Source organism: Fusarium odoratissimum (assembly GCF_000260195.1).
Source record: "Fusarium odoratissimum NRRL 54006 unplaced genomic scaffold supercont1.1, whole genome shotgun sequence".
Classification (NCBI taxonomy): Eukaryota; Fungi; Ascomycota; class Sordariomycetes; order Hypocreales; family Nectriaceae; genus Fusarium; species Fusarium odoratissimum.
This window is the reverse complement of record NW_022158687.1, coordinates 2,554,696-2,571,477: the sequence shown is the minus strand read 5'-3', so window position 1 is coordinate 2,571,477 and position 16,782 is coordinate 2,554,696. Positions and strand designations below refer to the sequence as shown.

The window sequence follows — 16,782 nt, the reverse complement described above, 5'->3', positions numbered from 1 at the left end:
AGTCGTCCTAATTACAGTGAAATAAATCGCTTTATTTCTGGCGTATATTGTCATGGTCGCATTAGTAAAGCTCTAAACAAAAGAAACCCAAGATATCTTCAGGAACTTTAGGTTACAAGAAAGCGGGGCGCAGCCCAGACCATCCATGCCCAGCGTGTCCACTGTAAGTAGCGGTGCTGCCTTCCATTCTTTCCATGCGGCGTAAGCGTGCCATTGGCCATGACGAAACATGAGGTGGCTCTCGCCTTGAGGTATCCGAACTAATCCAGTACCTTGAGCTCAACCTTGACCTTTATATAACCGCTCCTTGGCTGGTCTTCACATTCACTGCTGCCTCCCCAGGCCGTGTCGTAGGACTTGTATAGAAACTCAAGGTCGGGACCCCACTGTCCAAGTCCGAAGACCCCGACTATCTCTTATTCATCCGCAAAACAACCTCAACCACCCCATCCCACGCAGTTCAGGACATAGAACGACTCCGTGATGCCTCCTCCACCTCCTCCCCCTCCGCCGCCGCCGCCTGGTGCCATGGGCGGCCCTCCTCCGCCGCCTCCACCTCCTCCAGGAGGTCTTCCTGCCCGTCCGCCTGCTGGGGTAGGCAACAGAGTATGTTCATTTATTGCAAATACCTTCATTCGTCGCCATAGCTTGACCAGAATCTGACAATTCTCCAGGGCGCACTTCTATCAGATATCCACAAAGGCAAAGCCCTCAAGAAAGCTGTTACCAATGACCGTTCAGCACCTCAAGTTGGAAATACATCAAATTCGTCGGCAGGTCCTCCTGTTGGCGGCGCGCCTCCTGTCCCCGGCATGGGTGGTGCTCCTAAGCCCCCAGGGGGCCTAGCACCACCGGTCCCAGGAGGACGAGCGAGGAGTAATAGTGATCAAGGATCTCGCGATTCGACGACAGGCATGGATGCCGCGCCACAGTTGGGTGGCCTTTTCGCTGGTGGAATGCCCAAGTTGAAAAAGAGCAGGGGCGGCATTGACACAGGCGCAAATGCTGATTCTTCATATCGATCGGATCCTGAATCTACTACCTCAGCACCCAAACCTCCAGTCGGATCCGCACCAAGGCCTCCTTCAGCAGCTGCGCCAGCAATCCCCGGGCGAGGACCTCCAGTACCGCCTCCGGGAGGAGCAGCAAACTTGAGAAAGACGACACCGGTGGGATCCAAACCTCCCCCTCCTCCTATAGGAAAGAAGCCACCTCCCCTGCCGACGTCACGAAAGCCTTCGTCAATGTCTCTGCCACCATCCGCGCCCTCACCATCCTCAGCGCCCCCTGCTCCACCACCTCCTCCACCCCCATCAAACAGTGCATCAGCTCCTGCCGCTCCTCCTCCTCCACCACCTTCTGCGGCACCTCCTCTGCCGAGTCAGTCGCCGGCCTCACGATCTTCAGTACCGCCTCCTCCGCCTCCACCGCCTGCAGCATCTCATTCGACACCATCTCTTGCTGCAGTAGCTGCCATTCGCGCCGCTGGTCAAGCATCTCCAAGCGCGGCACCGCCTCCTCCCCCACCTCCGCCTTCTGGGTCAGTACCAGCACCTCCAAGCGCACCTTCGCCCCCACCACCAACGACACGTTCTCGAGGTTCATCACTTCGTCAGTCCATGTTGGATCCAAGTATGTTCACCTTGACAGCCAATGGAGCAAAATCCCCAAGCCCGAAGCACTCACCAGCGCAAACCCCCGGTGTTAGTGGTGGGGCACGTATTGTGATCAACGACTCTAGGTGGCAGTTCAAGGACGAAGGTTTGTTCCCGAAACCCAGGGACTTTGTAGGTGGAACAAGAAAATATAGGGCGGGAAGAGGTAGCAGTGTGCCACTGGATTTGAGTGTTCTGTGAGTATCATACACCTTAGGCCCATAGAGCTGTGCTCTCAAACAGTTTGATGATCAAGCTATGCCATTCATGATGAGATGAGCATCATGCGATTGTTAAACAGATAGGATATTCGAGATAAATACGACTCAACATATCACGCAGTATGAAGTAGTCGAGGAGATTTGGTGTTTATCGTGAAATAATGCTGGTCATGAGTTGAATCTATTGAATCATTTTCTTCATGCCGCAGTATGGTACAGTCGAGTTACATACTCTTAAGTGGTGTACATATATAGATAGCCATCTCAAATTTACATAGACTTGAGGTAGTTGGTTTCCTTGATCTTGGCCCTTCTCTCCTTGCGCATCGCCTTCTTAAGTTCCTCTCGCTTTTGTGCGGCCTCAATGTTGTGCTCGACTCCTCGATTCTCCTCTCCGAGGATATTAATAGACTGGCGTTGAAGAGGAATCTTAGGAGCCAGAGCCTCCAGATTACCCTCAGCCAACAGCTTGGCCTCGAGGGCCTTTTGACGCTTGGCTGCCAGTTTTCTTTGCTTCTTCGACTTGGCTTTAGTGTCGTTAGTGATGTCTTGCCTTGTGGTACGATATCAGGTATAAAACATACAGAATTCGTCACCAGCATCCGCATCCGCCGAATCGGCACCCTTCTTCAGGACTTCCAAGCAAGACCACAACCATTCTGGGTATTCATCATCGTTCTTTGCGACAGGGTCCTGTCCACCCTTGGTATAGTTCAGGCCATTGAGAACAGTTCCAGGTGCACATGATGATCGTGCAGCAGGGACATCCTTCTGTGCCTCGCCGGGCGCTGTAACGGGAGTCGAAAGTTGAGGTTCGGCGGAACGGAAATTCGTCGTTGTCGAAAATTGTCGAAGAATCGGCTGCGCGCGCCGCAAGGAGGTGGCGCGCAGACACCGAGTGCAGAACATTATAATTGCTGGTGGTGGGTTGGTGGGAGATGAAGTGTGACGAGGCTCGAAGTTCTGGAGAAATTTTGGAGGTCCATTTGGTGGAGAGCCAATGAGAGGTGATGGAAGATGTAATAATGTCAGCCTCGCGCCCAATTGGAAACCTCTGAAATGTTGAACTACGATTATGTATTGGCTCTCACAGATGCAACTGTGCTGTTTCCTTATAGTTTCTTTTGATTCGTTTCTTCCTGATATATACAATTCATACAAGGTCAGATGATGGCGTCACCCTTTTTGGTGAGCCGAGAAACTCAAATCATGATATCTAGACCATAATTCCCTCTCATCTAAACATCACATCCATGCAATCCCTTCCCAACTCAGATTCTGGTTTAATTAAAGGCTTACGAGGAGAATCGGCCGTGGTTGAGCTTGGCAATCTTGTCGCTAGTGTGAACTCCGGCAGCGAGATCAAGCTCTTGATCCTTCTGGTCAACATAGTTTTGTTGCAGGAACTTGGTGCCCTTGATCTTGTTCGTCTTCAACAATTGCAAATATCTCTCTAGTCTCCAAAGTCAGTAAACGTTCAACGCCTACTCTCGGCAGCCCTCGGGAAAAGCTCCATGTCCAAACAAACTAACCTCGAAGGTGGCCGCAGTTCTCCAGGTGGTTGACACCCTCTCGAACGTAGCACTTGTTGAGCTCCTCTCCAACAAGACGGGTCATCATAGCTCCAACCCATTGCTCTCGGATGAGGGCATCCTCGGCAGCCTTGAAGGCTTTAGTATCATCGTAATCGACGCCATTGAAGGTAGGAGGAACGGTGGGCTTCTGAGCCTTAAACTGCTCGGACTCGGGAGTAGGCATGGTGAATCTGAGTGTGCCTTTTTGGCTTTTGAGTAGATTATCGAATTGTAGCGAAGGACAGCGCGCAAGGCTGACAATGGGACTCAGTCGATATCGGCAACTTGGTATGTCCGAGTAGCTTGAAGCTCAACCTAGGTGGATTGAATGTCCAATAATAGGCGACCTGAATTCTCAGGCAAGTTCAGACCCACAAGCCCACCAAGACCACCTTCCCTGTCAGTCGAAAAGTCCTCACCGCCCTCAGTAGCCCCACCATTCTGACGGCAGGAAAAAAAAAAAGTGAGAAAAAAAAAGGAAGAGTCCAACCACCAGCTTAAAAGTCTGATTTCTACATCCGCCCTCTTCCCATTTTTCTTCCTGTTCATTCTCCCCGACTAGACATTCACCCTTTCCCTACCATCTCTTACCCCCTTCTACCTTAATACATAATCACAATGGCTAAGACAAAGACAAAGGAGAGCAAGGCCAAGGTCGCTGAGCCTCTCAGCACCGTCAAGGCCGGAGGCATCACCAAGCCTTCCAAGTCCTCCAAGTCCAAATCCAAGGAGCTTGCTAAGGCTGCCGCCAAGAAGGTCACCAAGGAGAAGGACACCAAGAAGAGCAAGAAGAAGGCCGAGCCCGAGTCTTCTTCCGAGTCTGAGTCTGAGAGCGAGTCTGAGGCTTCCGACTCCGATTCCGACTCTTCTTCCTCTGAGGAGGAGAAGAAGGTTACTAAGAAGACCGCCACCAAGGCCAAGGCTGCTGAGTCTTCATCTGAATCCGAGTCCGACTCCGGCTCAGACTCCGACTCCGACAGCGAGTCTGAGGAGGAGAAGCCCAAGGCTAAGGCTGCCAAGGTCAACGGTACTGCTAAGGCTGCCGCTCCCGCCAAGAAGGCTGAGTCTTCTGACTCATCCGACTCTGAGTCTGGCTCCGGCTCCGACTCTGACTCTGACTCCGATGACGAGAGCGAGGAGGAGAAGCCCAAGGCCAAGGCTACCGAGAAGGCTGCCGAGAAGGTTCGTACACTCAAACTCTATCTACTGAAGCTACTTCTTACTAACCACATACATAGAAGGCCGATTCTTCTGACGACTCCGACTCCGACGATTCTGAGGATGACTCCGATGACAGTGACAGCAGCGATTCTGATGAGGAGGCTGGCGCCAAAATTGAGAAGACCGAGGAGGCTCCTTCCAAGAAGCGCAAGGCTGAGGATGATGGCGATGCGGATGCCAAGAAGACAAAGACTGACGAGCCCACTACCCTCTTCGCCGGCAGCCTAAGCTGGTCCATCGACGACAATGCCCTTTACGAGGCTTTCAAGCATATTGAGGGTCTTGCCAACGCCCGTGTCATGACTGAGAAGGGTACTGGTCGCAGCCGTGGCTTCGGTTATGTCGACTTCAACGATGCTGCCTCTTGCACCAAGGCCTACGAGACCATGCAGGGTGTTGAACTCGAGGGCCGTGCCATCAACCTCGACTATGCCAACGCTCGTCCTGCTGATGCCAACCCCCAGTCTCGCGCTGCCGATCGTGCCCAGCGTCATGGTGACACTGTCAGCCCTGAGAGCGATACCCTCTTCGTCGGTAACCTTCCTTTCGATGTCGACCAGGACACCGTCCGTGAGTTCTTCAGCGAGGTCGCTGAAGTTGCCAGCGTTCGCCTCCCTACCGATCCGTAAGTAGCAATGTTCACTCTGACTCCGCGTTCCTGTTACTAACTCTCAACAGTGATAGCGGTAACCTCAAGGGCTTCGGTTATGTCAGCTTCAACTCGGTTGAGGATGCCAAGCAGGTCTTCGAGGCCAAGAATGGTGCCCCTATTGGCAACGGACGTATGTCCCGCAGCGTCCGCCTGGACTATGCCAGCAGCAGGCCTCAACAGGGCGGTGGCGGCGGCTTTGGTGGTGGTCGTGGAGGTGGTCGCGGTGGCGGCCGTGGTGGCTTCGGAGGCCGTGGAGGTGGTCGCGGTGGTGGTGGTGGTCGTGGCCGCGGTGGTGGTCGTGGTGGTAGCTTCGGCACTGGTGCTAACCGCACTCCCACCACTTTCTCTGGCTCCAAGATTTCTTTCGATTAAGCGTGGGTTGATGCACAACAGTTGCGAACTGAGGGCTTCTGGCGGGTTTACCAATAAGTGGGCTTTTGTGGGCTGTCGATTCAACACAAGACAAAACTCCGTCATGGAGTAGTGGGCTTTGAGAATACGCATCACACGCGTAAAGCAGTTATAGACCTGGGGGCTATTACACTTGAGGGACCGTGGGCTCGTGGCATCTTCATAAAGCACCTTCCTGGTGTCTTTGGCTTTTTGATCAAGCCTGTCTTCAAGGCAGACACCACGTGGGCTTCTGAGGGATTTGTTGACCACTCTTTGGGAAGAGGCTCCCTCTGTCTTCCAGACATTGTGGAGTGGACCAAGTCGGTTCTCGCGAATGCTCTTGAGGGTCCTGGGGGCTTTCGAAACGATACGACCATGCCTATGCCTAACCTCAGAACCAGTTGACGACGATTTCCTGCCTTTTAAGACTAAACCATCTTGATTTCTTATACCATGTACAATGTTTTATCGTTTGATGTTGGTGAGTATACCACTGCCGTTATTCTTTCGATTTATGTAGCAACGGGATAGTCCACATCTCGATTATAGGGGCGCAATAAAAGTTCAATTATGTTTCTCTCAATGACATCACGAGGGTCTTTTCATGAGTGAATGTATCTACAGTATAAGGCAACTTAGTGAGTCTTTTGCAGTGGGATGATATTGTTGTCGAGATCATTTGTTCTTTACATATGATACTTTGGACAAAACGCTTAAATTATGGGATAGCACAGGGGTAGAAAGTTCATTCGTAACATACAGCCCACTGTACTGTCGCAGAATTAGGACGCAGCTGTAGCCTATCAAAACGTGCAGTCCGGGGATTGATATGTGCAGCGTGTGATGGCTGTGTCATATAAGCCGCGAATCAGACGGACGGTGGGGACGGAGTGACCAATCTCGAGAGATACTACTTACGCGTGAGCAAGTCAACATGATGGTTGAACACTGATACTCGAGGTGAATCTGTTGGGAAGGACGAAAAGAATATCAAGGAGGTCAGTCTTGAGAGTCAGCTGCTATGTATGGTTCGGTGAGGTGTCAAGCTACAGTACCTAGTTGATACACTAACTAGTTGATATACGATACGTGTTAACCTCCAGTTCCGATATTGTTCAAAGTCTACAGATGACGCAAACCCATAAGGCATTGTGATAGTTAACAAGTTCGGGTTTTACTGGACTGGGGTGCCGTGTTGTATTGAGGTGCTGGCTGGATGATCGTTGCGCCATAACTTTCAAGGCCCACAGGGAATAAATGGTCCAGTGTATTGTTTCATGATTCTTTGTTTCGCGCATTATGCAGATCCATGAAAGTCGACAGGTCTATGAGCCCAGAGCTTAATAAAGGGTCTTTGTTTAATCCACGTTGGCAAAGGAGATCATAAGAGGCATCGAAAGACCTCCTTACCTATTGAAACATGGTCAAGCTGGACAGAGTAAATACTACCTTACATTTAACAGCATGGGCTGGAGGATAACGTCAGCAGCCTCAGCCAGCCCCCTTTCCTCTTCCATCTACCTGCAAATCTCTTTACGGTGCTGGAATTTCTTTTAGGAGGTCGGCTGCGAGCTTGTTTGGGTGATCTAAACCCCGCCTTGTACTCATGACCGCAGTGTTCGTGCTGCGTGCTCAGAGGTAAGGCGGGGGCTGATGTACCGATACTCATAGAAAGCTGCTTCACCGCTCTCGCGACCACAGATATACAGTGTGCAACAAGAAGAACGTCATCGTTACAGCATCAGTGCGGTTACACCAAATGGGTAACATGCCTGGCATGTGGGTGCTCCATAGCTAGTATGCGCCATGCGCCCGCACTGTCTCCCCACCCGCACCATAAGTACTGCTACTTCGTCGTTATCACTGGGCAGCGAGACGTGCTCTCGTGCCTGTAACAAAGAAGCAATCGTCCACACTTTACTTTACCAACGGTTTCCCCAGCCCCGACTTCGCTGGACAAGAATTCGCTACTTACTCTCTATTTTTTTTATACCCTCACTTTGTACTTGATCTGTCTTTCTTCTGCTTCGCTATCTTTCAACTTTTCGGCAGGCTCCTGAATAGCAAGCATCACCCCATAGCTAAGAGATAAGCGAAGTTGCACTGCTGATCTAGCATACTGAGCCCCGTGCCTTCTTGTACTCCGCCTCGGAACTTGAATACCGTGTGTCCCAACAACTCAACTTTCAACAAACTTCGATCTTATCTGCGCGAAGAGGAGAAAAAAAATGGACGGAGAAGCAAACCAAAGTTGGCAAGGAAATAGGATGTCTCCAAATGGAGCGAGATCGAGTCCTGGGCTTCCCTCACAGAGACGTCACGATGGTAAGTCTCATACCGTAGGTCAAACTGTCAAAACTTGTATGTTAACTTTTCTAGAATCTTGGGTAGAAGTAGCATCACAGCCCTCGTCTTCCTCCCTGTCCAGTATCGGCGATGAGATTGTTACTACCGGCCTGCGCGTCGGAAATCCATATGTGCGCCGACGACGATTACAGCAATCAGCACGATCACTCCCTCAACAGCAGACTGCTATTCATAATGTGAACGCGGCCGATTTGAGTAGCCAGGAGGAATACGACGAGAGCGATAGCGAGGACGATCGCCTGCTTACCAGCTCGACCGAGAACGCTCAGCGGTCCGAGGAGGAGGCGGATATGGATTCAGAGGCCGAGTCGGATGGTGATAACGTCACCGCGCTCGGACGTGTGTCTGATCAACCTACCGAGCCTGTCTTTCGACCTCAGCCAAACGCCTTCACTCATCCATCCACGCAACGAAGAGACTCGGCTCCAGCCATCCCAAGTGCTCCTCCTCCTCCTCATCCTCATAATGGTCTTACACGGCCATCCTTCACCCAACGATCGCAGACGCGGCCCCACCGTGCGGGTCCAAGCTTTATGTCCCCAGCTGTCCGTGAAGAGAACGATGCGGCCCTTCGTGCATCCCTCACTACTCTTCTTTCCTGCGCGCATGCTGCTAGAGGTCTGCCCAAGTCAAAGGAGGAAGCAGAGGCCCAGAGGACCGCCAACGCAGGTGTAGGTCCCAGCAGTCAACCCATGGAACTCCGATTCGTACCGGAGTCGGAGCTGTCAACGGAGCCGAGACGAGCCCAACGACCTGCGGGCCCATCTCCACCCCGTAAACGGGGCTCTCCCGCAAGATCCCCTTCACGAACCTCTGAAAGAGGCAAGCACGGCTCCGGATCGCCAACGGCTCCACGGGCTACCAAGAAAAAGAAGGTAGCCCAGATGGAAGAGCCAACCAGCATCTCACCAACCCTTCTCACATGGGTTGTCAGCGCCGGAGTTGTCGTGCTTGTATCTGTGGTGGGGTTTGGTGCTGGTTATGTTATCGGTCGTGAGGTTGGCAAGCAAGAGGCGCTGGCTGCCAGCGTTGGAAGCGTCAACGAAACAGCATCCTGCGGCCAGGAGGTAATTCGGTCTTCGGGCAGTGGACTTCGTAAACTTCGATGGGGTGCTGTCGGAAAGAGCATCGTTGCTTAGAAGATATGATTCTCTAAATGTCTTCTGTCGTTTCGATGATAAGCGCAGACGATATCTCACGAGGGTTGAGAGATTTGTTGGGAGTTGGAGTTTGTAAGACGACTTTGGCGGTTATGGTTGCGACATAAGTAACGCAGCGGACCTAACAAGATAACGTTCGCGTTTATCTTACCTGACGGCTCACTATGTATAGGCGGATTTCGAGCATTGATGCAATTTGCGTGCATTTATGGGGATACATGAAGAATTTGGCATGCCTTTTACTCACTCACATATTTCATTGCCTGGCGAGTATGTGTTTACTCTTGGTAGATACTCTGATTACAGGCGTCGGTAATATTCCCCTCATGATTTTCACGATTCATAGTTTAGGGCACAGGAATAAAAAAAAATAGTTATACATGCTTTTTTGAGTCATTATCACCCGGAGTTCCTAGGAAGAGCTTCGATTTTATACGGCACAGTATTGCTAACCACCATATAGTCAGAATATGTCGGTCAACGCCGCCGTCTTGTTGGCGCCGTGGGCAGTTTCAAAGATTTCACGATAATAGAAACATGGACGGGCGTCTCATGGACTTCTTCTACGAAGATAAGAACAGGCACAGTGACAGACAAGGTTGGCCTCAAGGAGCAACAAACCCTATCAAACTGATAGTTCACTATTGTACTGACAATACCCTGACATGGCAGTCATTTCAAGTCTCTTGAATTGCATGAACGTCTTTTGACACTCATGAGACTTGTGGTTTCGCAACTGGCACCGGGGCATGCCGTGTAGTCTGTAGAGCCATCGGCAGAGAAAAATTGCAGAAAAATCTCAAACCCGGTGCCTATCCTCAGATGCCGACCCTTCCCACAGCCCTCGTCCGGGCCGTCACGCCAGTTCGGCGCCGGCCGGGACGGATAGGCCCCGGTGATTGGGATTGTTCTTGACCCTTCCGTCTCACGAATACGGAAGTGAGTCGGGCGACGTTTTACTTCTTCATACAAGATGAGCCCCGCGAGTGTCAGCCCATATTAAGCGGGGCTTTATAGGCGAGGTGGTTTCTGTGATCGGGGTGATCCGGGGCTGGGAACAAACATGATATGTTTTCATTGTTAATTGCGGCGACTTCAGGGGTAGCTTCTGAGTATTTGGTAGCATTTCCGGTGGTATCGTAGCCTCGAAATTTGTCGAACAAACATTTACTATCGTAACAGTAATAGAAGTGGCCCTTGACATTTGAGCAACTTTTTCAAATCAATGGTCATCTGTACTTCCAATTGAGGCCATAGAACACCACAGAATTTTGTGAGCTCTTCCAAAGTTTGAATCGTATTCTACTATCACAAGAATTCCATCAGCCATTAGGTAGCAGATCGACATGTGAATACTGATACTTTTCTTGATCCGTATTTTCTCATCCTGGACACGTCAAAAGCCATTGACCAATAACCAATATGGTCTTATTCATCGAGGACCCTGGAAATGATTCGAGAATCGTCACATTAAATAGCCGGGTGGTTCACGGCTGATCAAGAGTCGGGTTCTTATTCGGACCATAGCAATGAAGCCAATCAGGAACTCTGTGAGCCAAATCATCGGACCATTTTAAGAGTTCAGTTGTTCAGCACAAGGGGCAGAGAAGGAAGGGCCGCGAAGTGATCGGTGGAGTATTAACACAAGGGAGAAAATAGCATTTTCTTCATCGAAACCTCACATGACAAAGGTGTTTGACCGTTGTGTTTGAGCTCTATTGTCGAAGGAGGATAAAAATACAGTTTGGGGGCTGAACTTACCTAACCTCTGGTCTGGTCAAAGTTCCATCATACTTGGCAAAGCCTGCGTACCTAGGTAGGGTATCTACAGAATGTAAAGGTACATACAGAGTAGGTACTACGTAAGCAATCAATGCAAACAAATAAATAATTCTATTGGCGGGCAGATAAGAATGCGAAAAAGGAGGGATGGAGGGGCTCAAGATCTGGCACCACAAAGTATATGCGAATACGAATCCGCAACTCTGAGCCAATCATATCACACCCTTTCGCGACGGGACGGCATGGAGCCCCATTATTTCCAGGAACCGTCCATGGGCTACATCGGGTTCCGTTTTACAGGGCAGCAGGAGTGCTGTAGACTGTGAACCACACAGGGGGCGAGGCAGTTCTACGGGCTTAATCTCGACAGAGCGCAGGCGGTGTACCGTGCTGTTGGCTGTTTTTGCTCGGCAGGTCTGTGGAGTCTCTTCTACCAGCTAAGACACCCCGGTCCGAAAAAAAGACGTCGGGGTCTGTCGCAATTACATATCAGTTAATCTCCTTCGCCATCGTTCCCTTTTATTTTCCTGTCAGTCTCTACTTTCTACAGACTCGCCATTGGGAATTCTTGTGCTTCCTGGCGCCGAGGACGATACTTTCTTCTTCTTTACTTCTCTGCAGTAATTCATCCTTCGAAACGGAACGAAAACCCTAATATCCTCCTTACAAAACCCAACCATGGGTCTCCTCCAAGAACTTGCGAGCCACCCGCTCGCACAACAATATCAGGAGCTTCCCCTGGGCCAGCAGATTGGAATTGGCTTCGGAGCATTCATAATTCTCTCTGTCGTTCTGAATGTGCTCAACCAGCTACTCTTCAAGAACCGCAATGAACCCCCCCTAGTCTTCCACTGGTTCCCTTTCGTTGGAAGCACTATCACATACGGAATGGACCCCCCTAAGTTCTTCAAGGAGAACCGCGCCAAGGTACGTTTAACAAGCCCAAAAATCTAGGATTGGAGGCCAGTCTTGGGCGCACAAGGCGCCAGAACACCAGGGCTCTCATGCTAGAAAACAATGCATGACGAAAAGCTGACTTTGCGCTAGCATGGTGATGTCTTCACCTTTGTCCTCCTTGGAAAGAAAACCACTGTCGCCGTTGGCCCCACTGGAAACGACTTCATCCTCAACGGAAAGCTCAAGGATGTCTCTGCCGAGGAGATTTATACTGTTCTCACTACTCCTGTCTTTGGCAAGGATGTCGTGTACGATTGCCCTAATGCCAAACTCATGGAGCAGAAGAAGGTTAGAAACGACAGTCAGATCCTTGCGTAGCAAACATGCTGATAGAAATGCCTCTAGTTCATGAAAATCGCCCTCACGACCGAAGCCTTCCGATCATACGTGCCTATTATCTCCGCCGAGGTTCGCGATTACTTCAAGAAGAGCCCTGATTTCAAGGGCAAGTCCGGTATTGTCGATATTCCCAAGAAAATGGCCGAGATCACCATCTTCACTGCTTCACATGCCCTTCAGGGCAGCGTCATTCGTAACAAGTTTGACGAGTCTCTGGCCGCTCTCTACCACGATCTCGACATGGGTTTCACTCCCATCAACTTCATGCTTCACTGGGCTCCTCTCCCCTGGAACCGCAAGCGTGACCACGCCCAGCGCACTGTTGCCAAGATCTATATGGACACCATTAAGGAGCGACGCGCTAAGGACAACGATGACACCGAGCACGATATGATGAAGCATCTCATGAACTCTACTTACAAGAACGGCACCCCTGTCCCTGATCATGAGGTCGCCCACATGATGATTGCTCTCCTCATGGCTGGCCAGCACTCTTCTTCTTCTACCAGCTCTTGGATCATGCTCCGTCTCGCTCAGTACCCTCACATCATGGAGGAGCTGTACCAAGAGCAGGTCAGAGAACTCGGTGCTGATTTGCCTCCCCTGACTTACGACAACCTTGCCAAGCTGCCCCTCAACCAGGCCATTATCAAGGAGACTCTCCGCCTTCACGCCCCTATCCACTCTATCATGCGCGCCGTCAAGTCTCCCATGCCTGTCCCTGGAACCAAGTATACCATCCCGACCTCGCACACTCTTCTCGCCGCCCCCGGTGTCAGCGCTACTGACTCGGCCTACTTCCCCAACCCCGATGAGTGGGATCCCCACCGATGGGAGGCCGACTCTCCCAACTTCCCCAGAATGGCTACCCGTGGCGATGACGAAGAGAAGATCGACTATGGCTACGGCCTTGTCAGCAAGGGTTCCGCCTCTCCTTATCTGCCCTTTGGTGCTGGTCGTCACCGATGCATTGGTGAGCACTTTGCCAACGCCCAGCTTCAGACAATTGTTGCTGAGGTTGTGCGTGAGTTCAAGTTCCGCAATGTGGATGGCGGCAACACTCTAATCGACACCGACTACGCCTCGCTTTTCTCGCGACCCTTGGAGCCCGCCAACATTCACTGGGAGAGACGCCAGCAGTAGAATTTGGCTCGAAAGCAATGATGAGACAACACGAAATAAGTTGTATATATGCGGCAAATGCAATGGGCATGCTGGGGAGTTGAGTGTTTTGTAATGGCTGGGCTGGTTTTTCCAAAAAGAAGTCAATTGTCATGCCATGCCAGCAAAGATCTGGCGATAGAATCTATACATTTTTAATAAGCAACGATCAAATTATGAATCATCAACACAATTTTCTGCATGCTTTCCCCTGACTGTAATGATCTGATGGCTAAGTGAGCCGATCTCATGGGGGCATTCCCGCTATGGCGAGGTCAAGTTGGAAGTTGGCATTTGGACCCCACCAAGCCGAGCGCCATCCATGACGACTGTGCTGCATTCATACCAGTCTGAGTCTGAGAGGAAGCTTTGTTATTCTGCGAGGAGACTGGCAACACGTCTTTCACCAGCATTATCACCAGCTCTGTTTCTGCTCTTGAATTCTTTATAATTAGGAGGATTCGACCTGTTCAGTTAGCAAGCAACTGTTTATCAATACCACTTACATCAGTACCCTTAACCAAAGCCAGGGACCAGCACCTCGTCCAGACATCATGAGCGAGTCATATGGCCCTCTTGTCCGCCTATGGGGCATACGTTCTTCTAAACTTCCAGCTGCAGGGGCACAACCAGAAGAGCTCAAGGTTCTTCTCTCCTCAATTATTCTCGAAGCCTTGCCTTTTCTAAACTCCGTCCCTTCCGAGATCCCTTCCGTGGAGCCTGCTACTGAACTCCGGTCCACAAGTGAGCTCTGGAAACACAAGACAGTCAAAACATACGACGGATCTGCCGCTTCTGTCCATGTATTCGAGCGTACTGTTGATGCTGAGACTCTTGGGGTTGTCGCTCAGAAGAACCCTGGGCTTGGGATACCATCTGATAAAGCGCAGTCAGAGCTTTGGGCGCTTCGACGGAGTACTCACGAAGCAAAGAAAGAGAAGGGCACGGCAGATTGGGATGAGTTTCTGAGATGTTTCAAGGAGAAGCATGGTGAAGCGGAGAAGACCTTTACGCCAAGCGTGGTGAGCTTCAAGCGACTACAGGAATGGGATTGCTCAGGCATTGAGATTCAGCTGAACGGCGAAACTTGGATTGACTGGACACTGCGTCATGAAGAGTCTGTCCATGACCTTCCCGGGCCGTTGTCAAAGCGTGTCTTTCCTGTTCTACAAGCCACAGCTGCTGTTCGTGGACGCAAGGAGTTCCTTGTCGTTCAAATCGCGATCCGGGCCGGTGACGATGCAACAAACATGGCTAAGCACGATGGCCCAATTCGGGCGGCTTACACAAGTGTTGAGAGGGTAAGAGAATTGGGTGATGGAAGCTTGGAATGGGTGATGGGGACAGCATCTGATGCGAAAGGCTTGGTGCCTATGTGGGCACAGAAGCTAGGTCTTTCTGGGGCGATAGCTAAGGATGTCGGTATGTTTATGGACTGGATTGGTAGGGAGAGATTGAAGGGGAAAGATGCTGAAGTTATTGGTGACCTGGAGTAATGAAGGCCATGGTGCGAAGGCCCTTGGGTAATACAGATGTCGGTCTTGCAGGCGCGAGTGCATACATTATTATAGCAAGAAACGAGCTATTCGATGTACAGGATTTTCATACGCTCAAATTGCAGATTGTTCGAGTCAAGGTCGGATACATGCAATAGTTTCGCTGGGCTACGGAGTCCCATTTGCCAGAAGCACACCTCAACATTATAGTATGCGATGCTAAGTAAACCTTATTACTTATCAGATGAGGTGGAAGATGGTGTAGACTTCGAGCTGTATAGGTACCTACCTTAGGGCGAATCTCTAAGATAGGTAGTTACGTGTTGTTCGTGATTCAGAAGCTTCTCTTGCCTCCTGTTCCCTTCTCTAAACCTACTCTAAACCTAGCCCCTTCCTTCCTTCACTCTTCGATAACAAATTTGGAGCACTTTCACTTAGAAGGAAACACTCAATAGGTATCTGGCACCTTTTTATACCTACCCAGGGAAGGTAGATGGGAAAGCCAAACAACCTAATAATTGGAACCTCACGGAGGCGTCATGTCTCCTCCCCTCTTTTCCCTTCTACATCACCACCGGGCCATTCATGTTCTGATGAGCAACCTTCAGCGATACCTGTCTCGCTTCTCTTCTCAAATAAAGAAACCAAATTTGCTTTCAACATGAGCCAGAACCGCCACCGATCAGTTCCTAAGGGAACTGGTGCACCTCTGTCGCCCCCTTCAAGTCAACCCTCGGCCAACTTTGCTCCAGCGTTGACTGCATCGAAACCCTTCCCTGATGTCGCGTATTCGTCCACCCAGACAACTCCAATCAGCCCAAAGAGCGAAGACAACCAGCTCTTAAAACAAGCAGAGGCGCTCGCGAATATGCATTTTGAACTCAACCTCCATACTGTCTTCTCGCTTGCCAGTCGACTTGAAAAAGAAGTCCAGCAGCTCGTTTTCCGCACCGCTGATGACCAAGAATTCAGACGCCAGAATGAAGAACGAATGACGAAGATGATGATTGAGGTCCAAACAGTCAAGGCTTACATGGCTCGCATGGGACATAATCATGAGCCTGCCACACGAGCGGACATCGAGAGGTTACAGCAAGCCATGAGTGATACCACAATGGAGTGGAACAACCAACTGGAGGACGCAAGGACAAAGATAGATGAGATATCAGGTCGAATGATTAACGTTTCGCGGCATGCAGGTGTCAGGGGCAATGAGCCTCAGACAAGCCCATCTCTGGTTGGAATAGAAACACGAGCAATGCGAAAGGCAAAAACGGATATCATCTCAAGTGCCCACCAGCAGCAGAGTAAGTCGTTATGGCCCAGGACCATAAGATTCTCAAGCACTAACTTATGACGAAGCCTCTCCGAGCTCGTCGACTCTAGAGTCACGCATCAACGATGCAATCAACTCGACAAAACGCTGGAACCGCGAACACAAGACCACAAAAATGAGAGAGGATCAGTTCATCATTAGCTACCTCAAGAAGCAAGGGCAACGAGACCCGGTACTCGCCAAGGTATTGCTTCAGGCGATTCGCGAGCGCGCATCCAACACAAAGACAAGAACTAGCAAAGCAAAGAAACTACCAAGTCTCGAGGAAACTTGCCGCAATACATCGTGGCAAGATGTTATAGACTCAGCAACAGAAGTTTTTGTGGTCAACAAAACACAGACCCTCCAATTTCTGAAGCAAGCTTGAACCAGGGGTGGACAGATTATATGGAACATTGGTGTGTTTTGACTGGAGCTTAGCGAATCACTGTCAAGGAGGAGAAAAAGATAGAAGGCTGTTCATGATTT

General features: G+C 50.5%; 8 protein-coding genes across 12 annotated transcripts; 6 read left to right on the top strand and 2 right to left on the bottom strand.

Annotated features, from left to right (window-relative positions):
- Window positions 1-171: 171 nt before the first annotated feature.
- Window positions 172-2,215, top strand: FOIG_00895 (uncharacterized protein). The gene is made up of 2 exons (XM_031197381.1): window positions 172-606; window positions 675-2,215. The coding sequence occupies exons 1-2, from the start codon at window positions 484-486 to the stop codon at window positions 1,854-1,856; spliced, it is 1,305 nt and encodes a 434-aa protein (XP_031073148.1). The 5' UTR covers window positions 172-483; the 3' UTR covers window positions 1,857-2,215.
- Window positions 2,147-2,785, bottom strand: FOIG_00894 (uncharacterized protein; the record flags this gene model as incomplete). The annotated part of the gene is made up of 2 exons (XM_031197380.1): window positions 2,147-2,403; window positions 2,461-2,785. The coding sequence occupies 2 exons, from the start codon at window positions 2,783-2,785 to the stop codon at window positions 2,147-2,149; spliced, it is 582 nt and encodes a 193-aa protein (XP_031073147.1).
- A 386-nt stretch (window positions 2,786-3,171) lies between these two features.
- Window positions 3,172-3,634, bottom strand: FOIG_00893 (NADH dehydrogenase; the record flags this gene model as incomplete). The annotated part of the gene is made up of 2 exons (XM_031197379.1): window positions 3,172-3,329; window positions 3,409-3,634. The coding sequence occupies 2 exons, from the start codon at window positions 3,632-3,634 to the stop codon at window positions 3,172-3,174; spliced, it is 384 nt and encodes a 127-aa protein (XP_031073146.1).
- Window positions 3,635-3,887: 253 nt separating this feature from the next.
- On the top strand, window positions 3,888-6,441 carry FOIG_00892 (nucleolin). Of its 5 annotated transcripts, none has more exons than XM_031197375.1 (3): window positions 3,888-4,620; window positions 4,689-5,296; window positions 5,350-6,375. In XM_031197375.1, exons 1-3 carry the CDS (start codon window positions 4,069-4,071, stop codon window positions 5,693-5,695), a joined length of 1,506 nt encoding a protein of 501 aa, XP_031073142.1. In that variant the 5' UTR covers window positions 3,888-4,068; the 3' UTR covers window positions 5,696-6,375. The 5 variants fall into 5 exon arrangements, with proteins under 5 accessions (XP_031073142.1, XP_031073145.1, XP_031073144.1 ...); XM_031197376.1 differs by having other exon boundaries at window positions 3,942-4,620; window positions 4,692-5,296; window positions 5,350-6,441; XM_031197374.1 differs by having other exon boundaries at window positions 3,942-4,632; window positions 5,350-6,441.
- Window positions 6,442-6,531: 90 nt separating this feature from the next.
- FOIG_00891 (uncharacterized protein) lies at window positions 6,532-9,632 on the top strand. Its single transcript, XM_031197373.1, has 2 exons — window positions 6,532-8,041; window positions 8,096-9,632. The coding sequence occupies exons 1-2, from the start codon at window positions 7,945-7,947 to the stop codon at window positions 9,220-9,222; spliced, it is 1,224 nt and encodes a 407-aa protein (XP_031073140.1). The 5' UTR covers window positions 6,532-7,944; the 3' UTR covers window positions 9,223-9,632.
- Window positions 9,633-11,703: 2,071 nt separating this feature from the next.
- Window positions 11,704-13,464, top strand: FOIG_00890 (eburicol 14-alpha-demethylase; the record flags this gene model as incomplete). The annotated part of the gene is made up of 3 exons (XM_031197372.1): window positions 11,704-11,952; window positions 12,073-12,270; window positions 12,328-13,464. 3 exons carry the CDS (start codon window positions 11,704-11,706, stop codon window positions 13,462-13,464), a joined length of 1,584 nt encoding a protein of 527 aa, XP_031073139.1.
- A 572-nt stretch (window positions 13,465-14,036) lies between these two features.
- Window positions 14,037-14,978, top strand: FOIG_00889 (uncharacterized protein; the record flags this gene model as incomplete). Its single annotated transcript, XM_031197371.1, has 1 exon — window positions 14,037-14,978. One exon carries the CDS (start codon window positions 14,037-14,039, stop codon window positions 14,976-14,978), a length of 942 nt encoding a protein of 313 aa, XP_031073138.1.
- A 661-nt stretch (window positions 14,979-15,639) lies between these two features.
- On the top strand, window positions 15,640-16,749 carry FOIG_00888 (uncharacterized protein; the record flags this gene model as incomplete). Its single annotated transcript, XM_031197370.1, has 2 exons — window positions 15,640-16,285; window positions 16,341-16,749. The coding sequence occupies 2 exons, from the start codon at window positions 15,640-15,642 to the stop codon at window positions 16,679-16,681; spliced, it is 987 nt and encodes a 328-aa protein (XP_031073137.1). The 3' UTR covers window positions 16,682-16,749.
- Between the last annotated feature and the right edge of the window lie 33 nt (window positions 16,750-16,782).

Bases quoted from the DNA above. Each gene is read 5' to 3' on its own strand.
- FOIG_00895 (XM_031197381.1), top strand. From the start codon at position 484: ATGCCTCCTCCACCTCCTCCCCCTCCGCCGCCGCCGCCTGGTGCCATG. The intron at 607-674 runs GTATGTTCATTT...ACAATTCTCCAG, and splicing joins CTGCTGGGGTAGGCAACAGA to GGCGCACTTCTATCAGATAT.
- FOIG_00892 (XM_031197374.1), top strand. From the start codon at position 4,069: ATGGCTAAGACAAAGACAAAGGAGAGCAAGGCCAAGGTCGCTGAGCCT. The intron at 4,633-4,688 runs GTTCGTACACTC...CCACATACATAG, and splicing joins CCGAGAAGGCTGCCGAGAAG to AAGGCCGATTCTTCTGACGA. The intron at 5,297-5,349 runs GTAAGTAGCAAT...AACTCTCAACAG, and splicing joins GTTCGCCTCCCTACCGATCC to TGATAGCGGTAACCTCAAGG.
- FOIG_00891 (XM_031197373.1), top strand. From the start codon at position 7,945: ATGGACGGAGAAGCAAACCAAAGTTGGCAAGGAAATAGGATGTCTCCA. The intron at 8,042-8,095 runs GTAAGTCTCATA...TAACTTTTCTAG, and splicing joins CTCACAGAGACGTCACGATG to AATCTTGGGTAGAAGTAGCA.